We start from the raw sequence: 19436 nt of genomic DNA, 5'->3' as shown, positions 1-19436 counted from the left end.
AGGCCTTTAGGCCTTTCAATTTTGTAATAAGTGTTTTATTTCCATACCTAAAATGATATGATTTTTAAAGTTTATGGATCCTTTCAAATCTGATACATTGGCCCTTTTTTTCTTTTGCATTTTTATCATGTGTTCTGATTTAGCAGCATCAAATCACCTGCAACATACACAACTTTCCCAAATCTAGCCATTCTGTAATGCAAAATGAATGAGTGCATGTGTGTACATAGATGCACATTGTGGTATAAGGTACACCACCAGTTTTTCTGGGACAGTGGGAGGAGACCACACAAGGCTATTAAATTAGTGCACAGCCCCATTCTCATTTATATATTTATATATTTATAACTCCTATCACTACCTGCAGTTATTTTATTTCTTTGTTGTAAAATAAGTGTCCACCTCCCCCACTAGCTTGCACGCTTTGTGAGATCAGAGACACCCCCTCAGACCTGCTCACTGTGGCCTCCTCTGTACTTAGGAGCAGTGCCTGGCACGTAGTAGGTGCCCAGTAAACTTTGGTTGAAGGAAAGAATGAAGAAGAATCAATGCCAGGCCCAGTGCCGGGTGCTGGGAAACTTACCAGTATCTGTTGTTGGCTTGCAGCCCTCATATTCAAGGTCTGAGACCAGATCGGGCTCTTTGAGGTGAATTTTCATCTCTCTGAACCGTTGCATCCTGGGCTGATTTAGTAGCTTCACTTTCTTAGATCCAAAAGGAACATACCCCATGGGCCATCGGAGTTGCTGGTGCCAGCTGTGGCATTTCCCTAAATACTAAATACCCTTCCCTGGCTTCAGAGTAAGCTAAAGAACCAGTAATGACGCTCCGCCTACCACAGGACTTCCAAAGTGGAGACCTGCTGAGACTTGGGAACGGTTTCACACGTTGGGCATCCCTCCAGAATGACAAAGTCATTATACCCAGGTATTCAACCTGGTCTCCAATAACCAAGAATTGCTTCACATCCTGTTGCTTACATTTCTTTGTAAGGCCCATGGGGAGCCCCTTGGTCTGGCCCCATGCTTGCCTCTTCAGCCCTGAGACTGTGCTAAACGACCCATTTTCCATGATCTTGTCTCGCCCACTTAGGGAAGTCTGGCTTATGGTTCCATAATAATACAGCTCCACAGTGCCTTTTCTGCAGTTCCAAAATCCAAAAAGCTCTGACCACTGCAAGGTCTTTCCTCAGTTTGCAGGGTTATCCCCTCCAGCCAAGGCCACTAGGAACCCACTGCAGTTGGGCAGAGTTGGGCTTACTGACCTGTCGTCATGAGGGAGAATACACACTATGTGTTCTCCTTCACCTTGCTGGGGGCGGGGGGAGGGATTCCAAACTCAATAGTGTGACACTAGCACTGGACAGATAAGACTGACAGTAGTCATCAGCCATATATACTCACAGCCAAGGGGGGAGGACACTGCACGCCAGGCAGGGCCACTTGGGGTTGCCCTTGGGAACAGAGTGAACCAGCAGGGGCAGTGGGCTGCAGGCTTTGTAGTAACGGGGTGGTGCACCCCCTGGCTGCAGGGGGAGGTGATGGGCTTGTTGAATAGTTTCGCAGGCAGGCAGGGAACTGAAGCCTCTCAATTGAGAATAGTAGAGTGCGGCTGGTCTGGCTGGTGGGGGAGACAGGTGGGGGAGTCTTTCCTGTCAGGTGGGGGGCATACCTGACAAGAGCAGGGCAGCTTAGGGGGTCCTATGTAGTTCGAAGATGTCAAGGCAGCATTTGAAGTTTTAAGTCTTAGAACACAGTGGGGAACCCAGGGCACCTCATAAGAGGGTTAAGTTAGAAGGATTTGTTACAGAATTTGGGCCCATCTTAGGTGACTGGGGGGAGTGTTCTACTGGGTCCCGTCAGGAAGCAGGGCTAATTCTGTAGTATTTTAGTCAGTTTACCTAGAAGGCAGGAGGAATGAAGCGGATAAAGTTCTAGCCAAGAAGCAGAAGTCACTCATAGTTGCCAGGATAGGGGGCCATCTGGTCATGTTTGTGGTTGGACAGTCTTCTTGGGTCTGGACAATCTTTGAGTTCAGACTTGATTTGTCTTGGCCCATCATGGGGGCAGAGTGGCCCTGTCGGGTCTGGTGTTCTGTGGAGTTGTGTTCACAGGAACATACCAAGGCCCTCCTAGCAACTCCAGGGCCAGGGGTGCCAGGCCAGTGCCCACTGTCAAGGGCTGCTTTCTCTTCCTCCATCCCACCCTCCTTCTCCCCGCCCATAGCCGAGGACGGACACAGGCAGCCCTCAGAGCACTCATCTGCTATATTCAGAGCTTCGCCAGTGCCAAATGTTGCTGGTCAAGAGGTTATTCAGAGGATGTCGTCGTAGCTAGGCTATCGTTAGACCCTCCTGCTCTCTTGCAGGGTGAGTTGTCAAGGCCTCTGACAGGACAGTCACTGCACTTAAGATTCTGTAAAGAACACATTGGCCATCCAAAATACAGGCCATTCTCAGAAACAACCAACTAACTGTTGGGTCTGGCACCAGATCCTGAAGACAGGGACTTCGATTGCCAAACCCAGGCCACAAAAACACCCTCCTGCTCCCAAAGTTCCCTGGTCTTTCCCTAGAGAACCAGGGAATCCTAGTCACAAACTGTTCTTCTTGACCTATGGTATTTATGAGGTACTTACATAAGTGCAGCAAGAAGTGTTTACTCGAGCATAAAGTCCCCCTTGGTTAGCCAAGAAAAAATTCAGAGTTTTCCTGATCCACTAATGAATTTACATTTCATTTGGTTTGTCGGAGCAGGAGTTGTGTCATTGATGACATCTGTTAGGGTAAGAGACAAGTTTTGGAGGACATTTCCCAGTTGTATTACCCGTGCCATGGGAACTGTAGCTGGTATAGTGTTTATGAAGAGAGAGTCACTGACCCCTCTGGGAGCTCTCCTGGGTAGCCTATGCTTGAGTCTTTTTGGAGGTATTTGGGTATTCTTTTCCAGAGAACACAATTCACCAAGGTGGTGGCAATTTTAAACATCTGGAAGTCTCTAACTATCATCCTGAATGCCCAGGAGAAGTGAGTATGTGGCAGGGGGCTATAAACCTGATGGTCACGTAACAAGTAGTATCCAATGCCCACCAGGATGACTGTAATAAAAAAGACAATAAGCAGCGTTTGTGATAGTGGGGAGAAATCGGGACCCTCATACTGTACAGGTAGGAGTGTCAAATAGTGCACTGCTGTGGAAAACAGTCTGGCAGTTCCCCAAAATGTTAACGTAGAATTATCTTATGACCCAGCAATTCTGCTCCTAGGTAGGGACGCAAAATAACTGAAAACTTGTGCTCAAACAAAACTTGTGCTCAAACAACTGTTCATTGCAACATCATTCCCAATAGTCCAAAGGTAGAAACAGCCCAAATATCCATCAGTGGATGAATGGGTAAACAAACTGGTCTGCAGATACGACGGAATGTTATTCTGCCGTAAAAAGGAATGAAGTGCTAACGAATACAACCTGGATGAACCTTGAAAACATTTGTTAAATGAAGGGAAACAGAAAAGGCCATGTTCAGTTCTATGAAATATCCAGAATAGGAAATCCATAGAGACAGAAAGTGTTTGCCAGGGACTGAGAGCTGGGGAAATGGAGAAGGACTGCTAATAGATACAGCATTTCTTTCTAGGATAATGAAAATGTTTGTAAGTTGATTATAGTGATGGTTGCACAGCTCAGTGAATATACCGAAAGTTATTGAATTGTATACTTTAAATGAGTGAACTGTATGGTATGTGAATTATATCTCAATAAACCTGTTACCAAAAAAAAAAAAATTAAAAAAATAGTATCTGAGTGAGGCTCAGACAGAACTGAGGATGTATATACATTTATCACAATAGGAGTGAGCTTTTGTCCTTTCCTCAAGGTGGGCAGTTTCCTTCAGTGGAATTAAGCAACTTCTTTAAAGCAGGCTGCTGTGTCTGAAGAGTTTAAATGGAGTGTCGTAGCACTGGGAGTCCCAGTGATTGGCTCCGAGCCAACCCAGCCCCTGAGCAGGGCTCGCACCATGTGCCATGTACAAGCAGTGTGCCAGGAAGATTGGGGTGGTCCAGGGACGGAGGCTCTAGGGGTTTGGTCGGGGGGCCTTCCCTGCAGACTTCCCTGGGAGATCAGGACCAACAGGTTGCCGTTTTTATGCCTGAGGATTGACAAAAGTAGGGTCTGACCACACAAGGCAGCCTCCCAGTCCTGCAGCAGCTGGCTCATGGCCATGTCCTCAAGCTTTTAGAGCACTGGGCTCTTGGTGAGCCCCAGCTCACGTCGGGAGCACAGCAAGGTTCAGGGAGGTCACTCATGTCCCTGGGAGGGCAGGGACATGCAGGATTCAGACCCGGTGAAAGCTGGCTGCCTTATGCCCTTTTCACCTTCCTCCACCAGAAACTAGAACACCTGTGTGGCATTTGGCCGCTGTTCAGAAACCTGTCTAGCTTTTCAGACTCTGTGCCTGAAACCTGAGCTTTCCTAAATCCAAGAACTCTGTCTCCCATCCTGATTCTAGATACTTCTGAGGAGCGAGCTGCCTCTCTGTCACCCGCCCCACATGCTTCTTGGAAAAGGCCGTCAGTCTGACATAGTTGAAGGGCTCGAATGAAAAACTTGGCCATTTGTCTGTTCGAACATTCGTTAGCTATTAACTGAACACCTACTCTGCTCCACTCCAGGCCCTCGGAAGCACGCCCACTGCCATGTTCTCTGGTGTCCTAGCAACCAGAAACTCTCACCTGAGCTCTGGCCAGGACAGAGGCCATTTTCTCCCTGACTGCTGTGACTTGCAGCCTCCGTGGGTCTCTGAGCACCTGTTTGTGCAGCTTGTGGGTCCACTGAAAGCTGCCACCTGTCCCCGGGGACACTCAGGACGCCAGGCCAGCTGACCCTCCTGGCAGAATGAGCTTCTCACTCACGTTCTCTGAGCTGGTCAACATCGCCATCCCGCAGTGTGGCGTGGTGAACTTCAAGGCCCTGCACCTCCTGCTCCATGGCATCCTGGAGCACATCCATATGTCCGAGCTCAAGAAGGTGCTCTCGGGGGACGAGGACTTCCTCCAGTCCTCACAGGCCGTGTTCATGCCCCGGGAAGGCGACGCCCAACCCATCCTCAGCCCCATGAAGAGGCTGAACAACATCTTTGACCATGTGGTGAACCGCATTGACAAGATGGAGAGCCAACTGGCCGTGCTGCAGGATCTGCCCTCTACCTCTGAGCTGCTGGAGGCCAGCCAGGGGACCAGCCGGCCTGCCCAGGAACTGTGGCAGCTGATAAGGCTTCGAAAGATGGTGGAGGGTCATCAAGAAGCCACAGAAAAGGTAACCCACCCAGCCTCCAAAAGCTTCCTGCCTCACCTTGCTTTCTTCCCAGGTGTCTCACCCCCTCTTCACTTGTGGCCCCTTGTGATGGGCCCTCCCCAGTTGGAAGTCAGGCAGAACCAACACTCGAAGCTTGCATCCATTGTCAAGTGGTAAGGAAAGAAGCCAGACCCAAAAGACCACATATTGTGTGATTTCATTTATAGGGAATGTCCAGAGTGGGCACATTCGTAGAGACAGAGGCAGATTGGTGGTTCCCAGGGGCCAGACAGAAGGGGGAATGGGGAGGGACTGTTTAGTGGGTACAGGGGCTCCTTTGGGGGTGATGGTAACATCCTGGCACTAGACGGAGACAGTGGTTGCACAACATCGTGAGTACGGACTGCCACTGAATTGTTCACTTTAAAATAGTTCATCGTATGTTATGTGACTCTCACCTCAAATTAAAAATAATAATAATTGCTGACCACCCATGGGGAGGGCACCATGGTAGTCAAGGCGAATAGGAATTCGTGTTCTAACAAGGGAGACAGGCAGGAAGCAAGTGAATAAAAACCTGCAGGAACTAGCCATAGGAACAGCAGGAAAGCATTATCCCTACTTTAAAGGTAATAAACTGACACTCACCAGTGTTTATGAATTTGCTAACGGTGCTGTAACCAGTGACCATGGAGCAAGAGAGGACCTGAGGCCTCTGACTCAGGGCCTGCCTTGGACCACACGCTCTCCTGCTCCCTGGCCTAGCATGAGATTATCCATCAGGCCCTGTAGCCTTACGGAAGACTCTGGATCTTGAGGAATAAATACTCTGACCTTGCTCTCCTCCCATTCTCCCATTGGCTAAACTGGAGGGCCAGAGGCATGGGGAGTGCAGTGCCTGTGGCTCAACTTCTAGGACACTGAGTGCACGACAGGGATGGCGGATGGATGTGTAGGGATGATGGGGAACATCCATCACACAGAGGGACCACTCTGAGGCACATGCTATAAAGAACCTGGGAACAGAGCTGAGGGGGAAGGGACTCAGGAGTGAGGCAGGCTGAGATGGTTCTGGAAAAGTTAACAGAAGTTCAGACAGAGAGCCCTTTCTAGAGAAGGAAGTGGCAGGAACCAGCACAGGGCACGTTTGGGGCATAAGGGATAGTCCTGTTGGCTGTCCCCCAGAGGAGGGTTGTGCATGATAAGCTGGAAGGCACGCTGTGGCCCTACCTTGGGAGTCCTCAGGTGCTAGGGAGACACGTTTGTACTATCCAAAAGGTGGACTGTGGGGGGCATGCAGTCTTTCCTTTTGGGGCCTGGATGTGAGCCGAGCTGCTCCAGAGAATAGTCTAGCCTCAGAGGAAGTATCACCAAAGGAGGCAGGACCAGTGATGGGGAGGCCACAAGCTGTGACCACCCGACCAGGGAATAAAACGGCACATCAGGTGTGGCAGGCATGGGACGGAAGGGCTCACCACGTGCCAGAGGTCGTTTTCTCCCTGACTGCTATGACTTGCAGCCTCTCTGGATCTCTGAGCACCTGCTCATGCTATGAAGATTAAAGGATCTGGGCATCCCTGGGGACAAATAGTGGCTTTCAGTGGACCCATGAGTTGCACAAACTTGTTTTCCTTCTCCCAGAATTATTGTGAGAATTAAAATTAAACAAGATAATGCATGGGAAGTGCTTAGCACAGAGCTCCATGTATTCTAGGTGCCCTCGGTGGTCACTATTATTATTATATGTCAGAGATTTGAACTGAGCAGGGAAACTGATATGGAATAGGACCTTGGCAAAGTTAGGCGCCCAGAGCCCTGCAGGAGCACTCCCAGTGTCTGTGGGAGAGGGAGAGTCTAGTCTGGCCAAGGTGGGCCAATGCCAGGCAAGAGGCAACCTGACAACCCGAATGAACTATAAATCATCGTGCTAGGTGGAAGCAGCCAGACACAAAAACCACATGCCGCATGATTCCGTTTGTATAAAACATCCAGAACAGGCACGTCCGTAAAGACAGGAAGTAAATTACTGGTTGCCGGGGGCTGGGTGGAGGGGTAATGGGAGGAGTGACTGCTGATGAGTCTAGGGTTTCTTTTGGGGTGATGAAAATGTTCTAGATAGAGGTGATGGTTGCACAACCTTTGGAATGTACTAAATGCCACTGAATTGTTCACTTTAATATTATTGTGTGTGTTTTTGGTTATATGTATTCTACAACATGCAAAACATTGCCAGAATCAATTTTTTAAAAAACATGATCTAACTATCTGATGTCTCCAAGAGACACATTTTAGATTCAAAGACACAAATTGGTTGAAAGTAAAAGGGTAGAAAAAGGTGTTTCGTGTAAGCTGGAACCAGCTGAGAGCTGGAGTGGCTGTGCTGGTATCAGACAAGATAGACTTCAAGACAAAAACTTCCTAGAGACAGAAGGCTGCATGGGTGGCTGAGGGTTTCGGAGGGCAGAGAGGTGAACACAAGCGTCTGGGGTGCAGCCCCTGCAGAGCAGCGCGCCCACAACCACCCTTGAGTGACCCAACCAGTTCACGAAAGGGGCAAGTCCAGACCTGGGAGTGCAGCCCTAAGAGGACTGTTTGTGCACCGAGGAATGTCCCTGCCGTTAGTGAAGGAATGTCGCCTTGTTGGAGCCTGGCTGAGGTTGCCAGGGTTACCACAATGACCCACTGTAGGGGGTTGCCATGGAAGCTGGTTCTAGGATGATGCGTGCTACTTAGCTAAGTGTTTGCACCCACCAGCCAGTCAGGCTGGCTGATGAAATGCCTCGTTGATGGCAGGGGTCACCTCGCCTGCCTCCCTCCACCCTTTTCCCTGGGCTGGCTGGATTAGTGTCCTCTACTGCCCTTTATGGGCACCCGTCAAAGTGCACAGGCCCTAGCACCCACCCCAGACAGGGACGGTGCCTAGGAAACCAGGGCAGGCACCAAGGAAATTCCTCTAGAGAAGATTTGGGAGGACCCACAGGCGTGGCCTGAGCTCTGGTGCCCTTGGTCAGGCCACTGCCAGATTCGGAGTCTCAGGCTCTGCAACAGGTTCTTCTTAAGCAGGCGTAGGTTGCAGGGTTTCTCACACTCACGATACTGACATTTGAGCCAGATGATTCTTTGTGGTGGAGACTGTCCTGTGCACTGCGCAAGTTAAGCAGCATCCCTGGCCTCCACCCACTAGGGGCCAGGAGCTCCCCATTGTTGTGACAACCTAGAATGTCTCCAGATATTGCCAGATGCCTGCCGGGGACCAAACCATCCCGTTGAGAACTGCTGAGTTGGAAAACCTTGGCTCCCCTGCTCCCTGCGCGGTTATCTCCGTAACCTCGTGTGCCTGCTCGTGCACCAGCCCCACCTGGGGAATGTTCCCAGAACTGCAGGTTTCCAGGCCCCGTCGGCATCTCCCAGGCAGCTTTAAACGTGAGTTTTAGAAAGCTGCATTGGAAGTCCGCGTCTCCTTGAGGTCTTGGTTATCTTGTCTGTGATGATGACCCCTGGCCGCTGGCCTCACAGGACAGTATGAAGGACCATGTCAGCTGTTTGTTATTAAAATTGTTCTGTTTCCATAAATAAACTCGTGGATCCCCTTAGGGGACTGCAACAACCTAGTGTTGCTTTTTAAAATTTTTTCTTTTCAGAGCTCCCTCCTCAACCCCAAACTCCTACTGTATATCCCACAATTAAAATGATTTTAAATTTAAATTGGTTTTTGAGAATTTCATAACAAAGGCATGGGAAACACTTTGGGGATTTAGAGAATCAGAGTCGAAGTTGGTGCAATAACAGTAATGAAGTTCTTAGGTCGGCAGCCCCCTCCCAGGGTCCCAGGAAGTACTGTCGCATTCCTAGTTCTGCAAATGAGCATTCCCATTTCCCAAAGCTCTGGCCTCTGGGGCCACAGAGACCAGTTTAACTGGTTGTCCTAGGGGGTCTTTGCTTTGAACCCCTGTATCGGGTGGGCCCTTCCAGGCCTCTTGTAAGCAAGCACTGGGCCCTCAGCCAGAACCTACATTCTTTTTTTAATTAGTATTTGTTTATTTAAATTAGTTTCAAGCACTGAAGCTACATCCTTGAAGCCCTCTTCAGAGAGAGACAGAAAGCAGAGATGAGTGCGAGTCTGCACAAGCCCAGCTGCCAGAGCTTGCTGGGGCTCCACACACCTTGGGGTCCACTTCCGGGAAAGACAGCTTTCTGCGCTTGCTTCCCTTGAACTTGGCTCCATCCAAGCCCTGATTTCGTCCCGAGGGGCCATGTGGGCCCTTCTGGGTTCTTTTCCCACCAACGCAGTCCAGACCTTGACCCTTCCCCAGAGCCCCTCCACTGGCCCTTCCTCCCGAGACTGAAGTTCACTACATGTCCCCAGGCGTGTAGCAAGCAGGCTGGGTCTGGCTGGGGTGGGGGAACCTGTAACTGCCTATCATGTGAGTGCAGCACCCCCTGAGCAAATCATCTTTCTCCTCTGGTGTGCAGCCCTACCCCATGGAGCAGCCAGTAAGGTTCACCTTCTTTTCTGGGTTTGCCCTGTTACTTAGCCATGTGAGGGCAGGATGACTCCTCAGGTAATTTGGTCCTCTGGTTACTCCCAGGGAGACAGGGCGAAGGGAAACATTGTGCATAGGTCACAATGCTTTTTCTCTGAAAAGCATTTTCCTTCCATAGCCAATAAGGACTCGTAAAGCCTGTCCATGATACCATTATCACCCCCAATAAAATTAACAGTAATTCCTGAATACCATCTAATAGACACTGTCGAAATTCACCCCACATGTCTCTCAAATAAAAATGCTGTATTTTACAGCTGTATTGATTCGTATTCCATATACCAGAAAATTCATTCATTTAGAGTGGGGAGTCATATAATGTATGTCAGCTATACTTCAATACAGTTTAGTGATTTTAGAATGTTCACAGAGTTATGTAACTTTCACACTCAATTTTAGAACATTTTCAACAGCCCAAAACGAAACCCCTGAACCGTTAGCTGTCATTCTCCATTCCTGCTCCTCCTTCAGCTCCCACTTTTTCACTTACCATGTTTTCAAGGTTTATTCATGCTGTAGCATGTATCAGTACTTTATCCTTTTTATTGCCAAGTAAAATCCCGTTGTATAGAATTGAATTTATCAGTTGATGGACATTTGGCTGTTTCTATCTGTAGGCTATTGTGTGTAGTGCTGCCATGAACATTGGCGTACGAGTTTTTCTGTGAACATATTTTTATTTCTCTTGGACATATACCTAGAGGCAGAGTTGCTGGATCATATGATTATGTTTCAAGTTTGGAGAACTGCTAGACTGTTTTCCAAAGAGATTGCATTTTACATTTCCATTGGCAGTGTATGAGTGTTCCAATTTCTCCACCAACACTTCTTACCAACACTTCTTACTGTCCGTCTTTTTTATTATAGCCATCCTAGTGGGTGTGAAGCCTGTCTCACTGTGTTTTTTTATTTGCATTTCCCTGGTGACTAACGATATTGAACATCTTTTCATGTGCTTATTTGCCATTTGTATATCTTTTTTGGAGAAATATCTATTTAGATTATTTGCCCACTTTTAATTGAGTAATTTGTCTCTTTGTTGTTAAGTTGTAAGAATTCTTTATATATTCTGAATATGTGATGTAGGTATATGATTTGTAATGTTTTCTATCATTCTGTGAGTTATCTTTTCACTTTCCTGATGGTATATATTTTGATACACAAAGTTTTAAATTTTGATGAAGTCCAATTTATCTCTTTTTTCTTTCTCCTTTTTTGGGGGTAAAGGGTGTCACATGCTTTTGGTGATATATCTAAGAAACCATTGCCTAACCAAGGTCGCAAAGATTTACTACTATGTTTTCTTCTAGAACACAGGAGTAAATAGTTTATAGTTTATCTCTTACATTTAGATCTGTGAACCATTTTCAGTTAATTATTATATATGGTGTGAGGTAGCAGTCCAACTTCATTCTTTTGTGTGTGGATAGCCAGCTGTTCCACACCATTTGTTGAAGCCTATTCTTTCCCTAGTAATTTGTTTGGGCACCCTTATTGAAAAATTAATTGACTGTAAATGTGAAGGTTTATTTCTGAACTCTCATTTCTCTTCCATTGATATATATATATATATATATATATATATATATATATATATATGAATTTCCTTATGCCAGTACCACACTGTCTTGCTTACTGTAACTTTGTAGAAAGTTTGGAAATCAGTAAGTGTGTCCTCCAACTTTGTTGTTCTTTTTCAAGATTCTTTGGCTATTCAGAGTCTCTCGCATTTGCATATGAATTTTAGGATAAGGTTGTCAATTTCTGCTGAAAAGAACCAACTGGCCTTTTTATAGGGGTTTAGCTGAATCTGTTTGGGAAGTCTTCCAATCCAAGAACATGGGGTGCTATGTATGTATGTATGTATGTATGTATGTATGTATGTATGTATCAGCTTTATTGTGATGTAATTCACATGCTGTACAATTCACCCATTAAAAGATTGTACAGTTCAATAGTTTTTATTGTATTTAAAGAGTTGGACAACCATTACCACAATCAATTTTAGAATATTTTCGTCACTTCAGAAAAAAACCCTACACTCTTTAGTTATCACCACTCTATTCTCTCAATCCTCACCCTACTCCTCAGCCATAAGCAACCACTAATTTACTTTCTGTCTCTATGGATTTGCACACTCTGGACATTTCATATAAATGGAATCACACAACATGTGGTCTTTGTGTTTGGCTTCTTTCACTGACCATAACCTTTCCAAGGTTCATCCTTTTAGCATCAGTACTTCATTTCTTTTTACGACTAATATTCCTTATTGCAAATATATCATATTTTGTTTATTCATCTGTCAGTTCACTGACATTTGGGTTGTTCCCACTTTTTTGGCTATTATGAATGAAGCTGCTATAAACATTTATGTACAAATTTATGGACCTATGTTTTCATTTCTCTTGGGTGTATCATTAGGAATGGACTTACTCGGTCTTATGATAACTGTTTAATCTTATGAGAAACTGCTACACTGTTTTCTAAAATGGCTGCACCATTATACCTTCCCAGCAACAATGTATGAAGGTTCCAATTTCCCCACATTTTCATCAATATTTACTATTATCTGACTTTTGATTCTAACCAACTTAGTGGATGTGAGTGGTATCTCATTTCTCTGATGGCTAATGATGTTGAGCATCTTTTCAAGTGCTTATTGGCCATTTCTTTGGAGAAATGTCTATTCAGATCTTAGCCCATTTTTAATTTTATTTATTTATTTAATTTTTATTTTTTAGGCCAGGCAACCCCTTGGGGGACCTCACGGATTGCAAGGACCTTCACAGTTTACAATCTCTTGTTTTTTTATTTTTAACACCTACAGAACCTGGTCGTCCTAGGTGGTCTCCCATCCAAGTACTAACCAGGCCATACCCCCCGCTTAGCTTCCGAGATCAGATGGGATCGGGCTTGTTCAGGGTAGCATGGCCGTAGACTCTTTGCCCATTTTTAACTGGGTTGTTTACCCAATGTGTTGTTGGATTCTATTTGCTAGTATTTCATTGAGGATTTATGCATTTATATTTTAGTTTTCTTGGTATGTCTTTGTCTAATTTTGGTATCAGTACACTAGATGCATGGAATGAGTTTGGAATTCTATTTTTTGGAAAATTTTGTGAAGAATTAGTATTAAATCTCCTTTAAATATTTGATAAAAGTCAGAAATGAAGCCATATGGGCCCGGGCTTTTCTATTAGGTATTTTGTATTACTCCTGCAATTTTTTCACAGATTATTTATTTCTTTTCGAGTCATTTTGGTAGTTTATGTCTTTCTAGGAATTTGTCCAATTTGTCCCACTTACCTAATTTGTTAGTATGCAGTTAGTATTCCTTTATAGTTGTTTTTATTTCTGTAGGGTCAATAGTAATGTTCCCTCTTTCACTTTTGATTCTAATAATTTGAGTTATCGCTTTTTTTCTTTGTTAATCTAGCTGCAGGTTTGCAAATTTTGTTGATTTTTTTTCCAAAGAACCAGCTTTTAGTCATTGACTTCCTCTGTTATTTTTTTATTCTCTATTTTATTAGCTTCCACTCTAATCTTTATTGTTTCACTTTTTTATTTGCTTTAGGTTTAGCTTACTCTGTTTTTTTTTTTTTTTTTCCCCAGTGTCTTAAGGTGGAAGTTTAGGCTATTGATTTAAGATCTTTCTTCTTTGTTAATATAGTCACATCCAGCTAAAATTTTCCTCTAAACACTGCTTTAACTGCATTCCATAAATCTTGATGTGTTGTGTTTTCATTTTAATTCATCTCAAAGTGTTTTCTAACTTCCTTTGTGATTTATTCTTTGGCCCATTGGTTATATAGGAGAGTGTTGTTTAATATCCATGTATTTGTGGATTTCTAATAACTTCTGTTATTGATTTCTAATTTAATTCCATTGTAGTCAGAGTGTACACTTTGTATTACTTCAGTGCTTTTTAAATATATTGAGACTTGTTCTATGGCTTAGCATATGGTCTATCTTGTAGAATATTCTATGTGTGCTTGAGAGGAATGTGTATTCTGCCTTGTTGAGTAGAGTGTTCTATAGATGTCTGTTATGTCTAGCTGCTTTATAGCATTGTTCAAATCTTTTTCTTTGCTGAGCTGTGTAGTTGTTTTATCTATTATCTAAAATGCAGTATTTAAGTCTATTCTTATCGAAATGTCTGTTTCACCATTCAGTTTTGTTAGTCTTTGCTTCATGTATTTTAAGGCTCCATTGTTAGGTGCATATATGTTTATACTTATTGTATCTTCCTGATGGATCTACCCTCTATCTTATTATAAATGTCTCTTTGTGTCTCTAGTAACAATTTTTGCCTTGAAATCTATTTTGTCTGGTATCAGTATAGCCACTCCAGTTCTCTTTTGGTTACTGCTTACATGGTATATTTTTTTATATCCTTTTATTTTCAACCTATTCACATCTTTGAATCTAAAATATGTCTCTTATAAAACACTGTTAAGTTCAGATCATGTTTTCTAATCCATCCAGCCCATCTATGCCTCTTAATGGGAAGTTTAATTCACTTACATTTAATATAATTACTGATAAGAAGGACTTGTACCATTATACTATTAGTAATTTTTGTTAGTTGAATGCCTAGCAGTGTACTAGGCCCCTTTCATAAAAATTGTTATTTATTTATTTACTTATTTATTTTTATGTATTCATTTATTTTAGGCAAGGCAACCCTTGGTTGACTTCACAGATTGCTAGGACCTTGTCAGCTTACAATCTTTTTTTTTCATGCCTACAGCACCTGGTCTTCCTAGATGGTCTCCCATCCAAATACTAACCAGGCCTGACCCTGCTTAGCTTCCGAGATCAGACAGGATTGACGTTCAGGGTAGCATGGCCGTAGACCCCTTTTGTTTTTAATGGTAAACTTTGTTATATATATTTTACCACAATAACAAATATTTTAAAATAGAAATTAATGTTTTCCCCACACCATTCTCATCTGTCATTATTTGAATAAAGCAGCATACCTCCTAGGAAACCACCTCCCCCCATGGAATGGCTCTTTCTTTCTGCATCTTACATATATTTTTAATTAATTAATTATATTGAAGAAAAGATTTAAATTTTTTCCCCTGTCTACCTCCCCTCTGCCCCCTCCCGTCTGGTAACCACTAGTCCATTGTCCATGTCCATGAGTCTCTGTTTGTTGGTCCTGTTTATTTGTTGCTTTTAGGTTTATATCCCACATATAAGTGATATCATGTGATTTTCAACTTTTTCTGTCTGGCTTATTTTGCTTAGTATGGTGTGCTAGCCCCTTTATGTACATAATTTTTTTCATACCCATTTTATGATTGAGGAATCAAAAACTTAGAAAGATTCAATAACAGCCCCAGTCAGTGGTAAAACTGATCTATGAGCCCGGCATTGCATCCATAAACTCTTGTCTGGAAGTTTCCTCACTGGTCCTCCGGCTTCTCCTGTTACCGTCCCAGGGCCAATCTACACCCGCTGCTAGAAGGACCCTTTAAAAATGTAAATCCCGTCATAACTCCCTTGCCTATCCTGCAGTGGCTCCCACCCAAGGGCATGAGATGCTTCACTATGAGTGATTCCTGTTACTGAATACATTCAAACACAGGGTTGCCTCCTGTTCACCCAGGCCACCTGAGCGATCAGAGCACTGTGGACTTTAATGTCATTTGCTGGCCTCTGAGTGTGTTCCAGCCTAGGCTTTTGGAGAGCCCAGAGGACTTCTTGGACAATGTCAGTCTTCAGAGTTTTCACACTTCTCTTGCCTTTGCCCCCAGCCACACCCAACTTCATGTTTTCCCCTCCTCTCTCCCTCTTCAGTCTATGAAGACCCTGCAGGATTTGCTCACCAACATTCATGCTCTCAAGGTAACCACGGAAACCCTAAGGAAAGATGTGGACATGCTGAAGACCATGTTTGATAAGGTAGACCCTCCCCAGCATCCTCAGACCTCTGGTGGTTGGGGTGACAGGATAAATCTAGGAAGCCCATTCTTAATCAAAGAACACAGCCCTGGGGGCAAGAGAATGAGGCTGATGTGGCCCAGCCACTTGGTCCATCCCCCTGAACTCTCCATGGTTTCCACCATGCTATGCTAGTTACATAAACCTAGTTCATTCTAGTGTAGGCAAAATAAGAGAATTTATTGTCTCATATACTAAGAAGTCCAGGGAGGCCTTCAGGTACAGCTAGATCTAGGTGCTCATGCCACATCAACATCTCTCATTCAGTGATGATTTTAGTTTGGGTTAGTGTCATATTCAGGCAGGTACTCTCCAAGTCTTGGTGACCCCAGGCTTATATTCCATCAACTTAGGAGAAAGAGAGCACTTCTTCCTCTTCAAGCTCTATCCTAATTGAGAAGTGGAGTAAACCTAGCACAGGCCTACATTCTGGCTCCCTCCATAGCCACAAGGACATTGACCCAGCCCATTAAAAACTCTTTAAAGGCTCTGAGAAGTCCTACTCTACAAAAACCCATTGAATGCTTTTTAAGCCCATTTCCCAAATGTATGTGCCCAGAGAACCCTTTCCTATCCTTTTCTCACACTCTGGGAAACACTTGCTTTGAAATCTATTCTTCCTTCTCCAGCTCTTAGTCACCTAGAGCTAAGTCCTTGTATTTGAATAGTGGGAAAAGCATAGCTGGGACCAGAACTTGTACCCCTGACCCATGGGTTTGGCTTATTGACAGATACACTTGGAAAAAATAGACACTTCCTTTGAAGATTTGAAGGGGCAGAACCAGAAGATGAATAAGATGCAACAGGACGTGGTGAGGATCTTGCGCCTGTCCTTCATCCCTGGTCACCTGACCTCCAGATTCAGGGGTGCTAGGGATGTGGAGGGGTAAGGAGAACACGATCTGCAAAGGCTCATTTACTTGCAAGTTTGGAGGGGATTGTGGACAAGGGAGTCAGCCAAAGGCATCATGCCCAACCGGGTTCACACCCCTCATTCCTAACCCCCTCCCTCACCCCACAGATGAGTCTTCAGAAAAAGATTCTCAACATCCCCAGAGCTGAGGACATAGTACTCTGGAGCAGCCTCCATGAGGCCATGTTCACCTCAGTAAGTGAAGGAGGATAGAGGAGAGGGAAGTAGGGGTGAGGGAGTGGGTAGGGTGAGCGCTGAGCTGCCCTGGAGCAGACCTGGCCAGCCCAGCCCCATTTTCTGCAGGGAACTTTTCCACAGGGAGCTGCTTCACTACAGCTGGAAGATTCTGAGCTGTGGCAGGTCGCAGAGCAGCTCCAAGACACTGACCTTCCCCAGACTACCACATACCTCGAGAGAGTTGATCACAGCCAGGTCCCAGAGATCATCCAACTCCCCAGGCTCCTGGAGTCCATCTGGCAATACAAGGCCCCAGGCCAACTACAGGAGGAGGAGTCTGCCCAGGCAGTTCCATTCACAGGGGCCGAGGAGCTGGGCCAGCCTCAGGTGCTCGAGCCTCAGTCAGCACCCACGCCTGGACTTGTACCTGGACCTGAGCCTGGTTCTGTGCCAGGGCCAGAGGCTGAGCCCATGTCTGCACTGGAGCCCATGCTGGAACCCAGTCCGACACCTGGGTTCACGCTAGCACCTTGGCCTATGTTCACACCTGGGCCTGCCCCCAGACCTGGGCCTGCATTTGGACCTGGGCCTGCATTTGGACCTGGGCCTGCATTTGGACCTGGGCCTACATTTGGACCTGGGCCTACATTTGGACCTGGGCCTGTGCACGGACCTGAGCTTGCCCCTGTTCCAGTCCCTGGGCCTGGGCCTGGACCTGCCCCAGCCCCGGGCCTTCAGCCCATACCACCAGGAGGCTGGCCACCTTCAGGAGGCTGGCCTCCTCCCAGAGGCTTGCCCAGACCTAGCACTGGGCCTTTAGAGGGACTACGTTACTTCCAGCCTGGCCCAGGCCCATTGGGTCCTCTGTCTGCTCCACTCCGGGGCCTCAGGGCCCCACGACCAGCCACAGAACCTGGCTTGGCTTGGCCTCGTCATGTACGGTTACAGTCTCACCAGGCGGGGCAGCTCCCAGCTGTCTCAGAGGAAGATGAAGAATATTCTTTAGAGTACATAGAAGTCCCTCAGGACAAAGCTCCCAAGGCTCAGGCCTCCAAAGAAGCACCCCTCAAGAGTCCCCGGTCTGCCTTTCAGCGAGTAAAAACCACTGCTGCCATTGCAGCCGCTGCAGCTGCCACCTATGCAGCTGCTGCGGCTTCAGCAGCCCAGGCAGCTGAGGCTGCCAGCAAGGTTGTCAGGGATGTGCCTGCCACCAAATTGGCCTCTGTAGCAACGACCATGGCTGCATCTGGGCCATTAGGGGTTTTGGCAGACGTCATGGGCGCAGGGTCTATACGTGGGGCCACAACCCCCGTGGCCTTCACCAGTGAAAACGAGATGGAAAACTTACAGGAGATGGACTATGAAGAAATCAGTTCTTTATATTCTTCTAGTATTATCCCTCCTGATACGGCCCTGTCTCAGGCCATGCTAGCCGCCCAACAGGCTGTGACTCCTGAAGACAAGAAGAAAGCCGTCCAGTATTCCATGAACCACATAGCCCAGATGCCCATTAGACACGACTCCCTGAAAGAAGAATTTTCCCAGCTGTCAACCAACCTGCAACAGCGCTTGAGTTACCTAGGTAGGCCCAGCCTGGCTCTGAGAAGGATGGCAAGGGCTCAGACCCTCCCTGTGGCCTTCAGGAAGCACCCCCTCTCCTTTGTTTAGCTGCCCCAACAAAATCTACATTCAACCATTTGCCATTTATTCCTTCAGTGTAAGCATCAGCCTCTTACTAGTCTAGTCTATTCTTTACAATGAATGTACAGCAAGGTCTTATCTTAGGGGAGAGGAGCATTTAGAGTCAAAATTACTCTTCAAAATCTCCCTTTAAATTGCCCATAAAACACAGTACCACGCAACAGTGCTTTGATCAGTCCGGATCCACCAGCATGCCCAGCAGCGCTGAACAGACCCCAGATGATGTGATCAATTCGGAATTAAAAAAACTGTCAGGCAAACATGCGGATTCTTAAAGACCACAGTCACGGTCTGAGTAGCAGTGGGACCAGTAGATTTGTGCTCCCGTTTCATGCCTGTGATGCTTATGTGCTGACTGAGGATATAACTCGGGTGGTTCTTAACCTTGAGCGCTCCATACCTCTCAGGGGCTTGGTGGAGCACAGACGGGGGCGGGGGGGGGGCGGGGGGTGGCACCTCCAGAGTTTCTCTCAGGTGATTTGAGGGGAGGGGGAGCACGAATGTGCATTTCTAATGCTTCCTGGGGAAGTGCTGCTGCAGCCCTCTGCTGGCCTGGGAACGCACTGTGAGATCCACTGCCCCACCCTGTCTGAGTCATTCATTATCTTGCGGTTTTGCTCCCTGCCGGGTACAATAGTTGAATTAACTTAAGTCATACCCATGTTCAGTGCCACCCCTGATGGGCAGTGCTGTCCCACAACTCTTGAAAAGAGAAAGTAGAACTCCACAGAGCTACAAAGAACCACATCGGTATCAGTGAATACTGGGGCCCAGCTAAGATTCTGATAGTCATGAATTTAAATTTAAAACATAAAGCCATAATAGCCCAAATTCTACCTCTGAGCAGCTGCC

The 19436-nt window shown here is 46.0% G+C and overlaps 1 protein-coding gene and 2 pseudogenes across 6 annotated transcripts in view; 1 reads left to right on the top strand and 2 right to left on the bottom strand.

Annotated features, from left to right (window-relative positions):
- Positions 1 to 19436, top strand: part of CUNH16orf96 (chromosome unknown C16orf96 homolog) — a 46479-nt gene that overhangs the window by 10754 nt on the left and 16289 nt on the right. For 5 of the 6 annotated variants that reach the window (XM_016166581.2, XM_016166580.2, XM_036225336.1 and 2 more), the window contains 5 exons: positions 4510 to 5315; positions 15650 to 15754; positions 16525 to 16605; positions 16815 to 16901; positions 17010 to 18465. In XM_016166581.2, the coding sequence (XP_016022067.2) occupies positions 4896 to 5315; positions 15650 to 15754; positions 16525 to 16605; positions 16815 to 16901; positions 17010 to 18465 (2149 nt within the window). In that variant the 5' untranslated portion in view covers positions 4510 to 4895. The remainder of the gene's footprint in view (positions 1 to 4509; positions 5316 to 15649; positions 15755 to 16524; positions 16606 to 16814; positions 16902 to 17009; positions 18466 to 19436) is intronic. The other variant, XM_036225339.1, reaches the window with a different exon arrangement.
- Positions 12660 to 12780, bottom strand: LOC118607495 (annotated as a pseudogene).
- On the bottom strand, positions 14583 to 14698 carry LOC118607467 (annotated as a pseudogene).

This window comes from Rousettus aegyptiacus, unplaced genomic scaffold, assembly GCF_014176215.1.
Source record: "Rousettus aegyptiacus isolate mRouAeg1 unplaced genomic scaffold, mRouAeg1.p scaffold_m13_p_8, whole genome shotgun sequence".
Lineage (NCBI taxonomy): Eukaryota > Metazoa > Chordata > Mammalia > Chiroptera > Pteropodidae > Rousettus > Rousettus aegyptiacus.
This window is presented reverse-complemented; position numbering and strand designations above follow the sequence as displayed.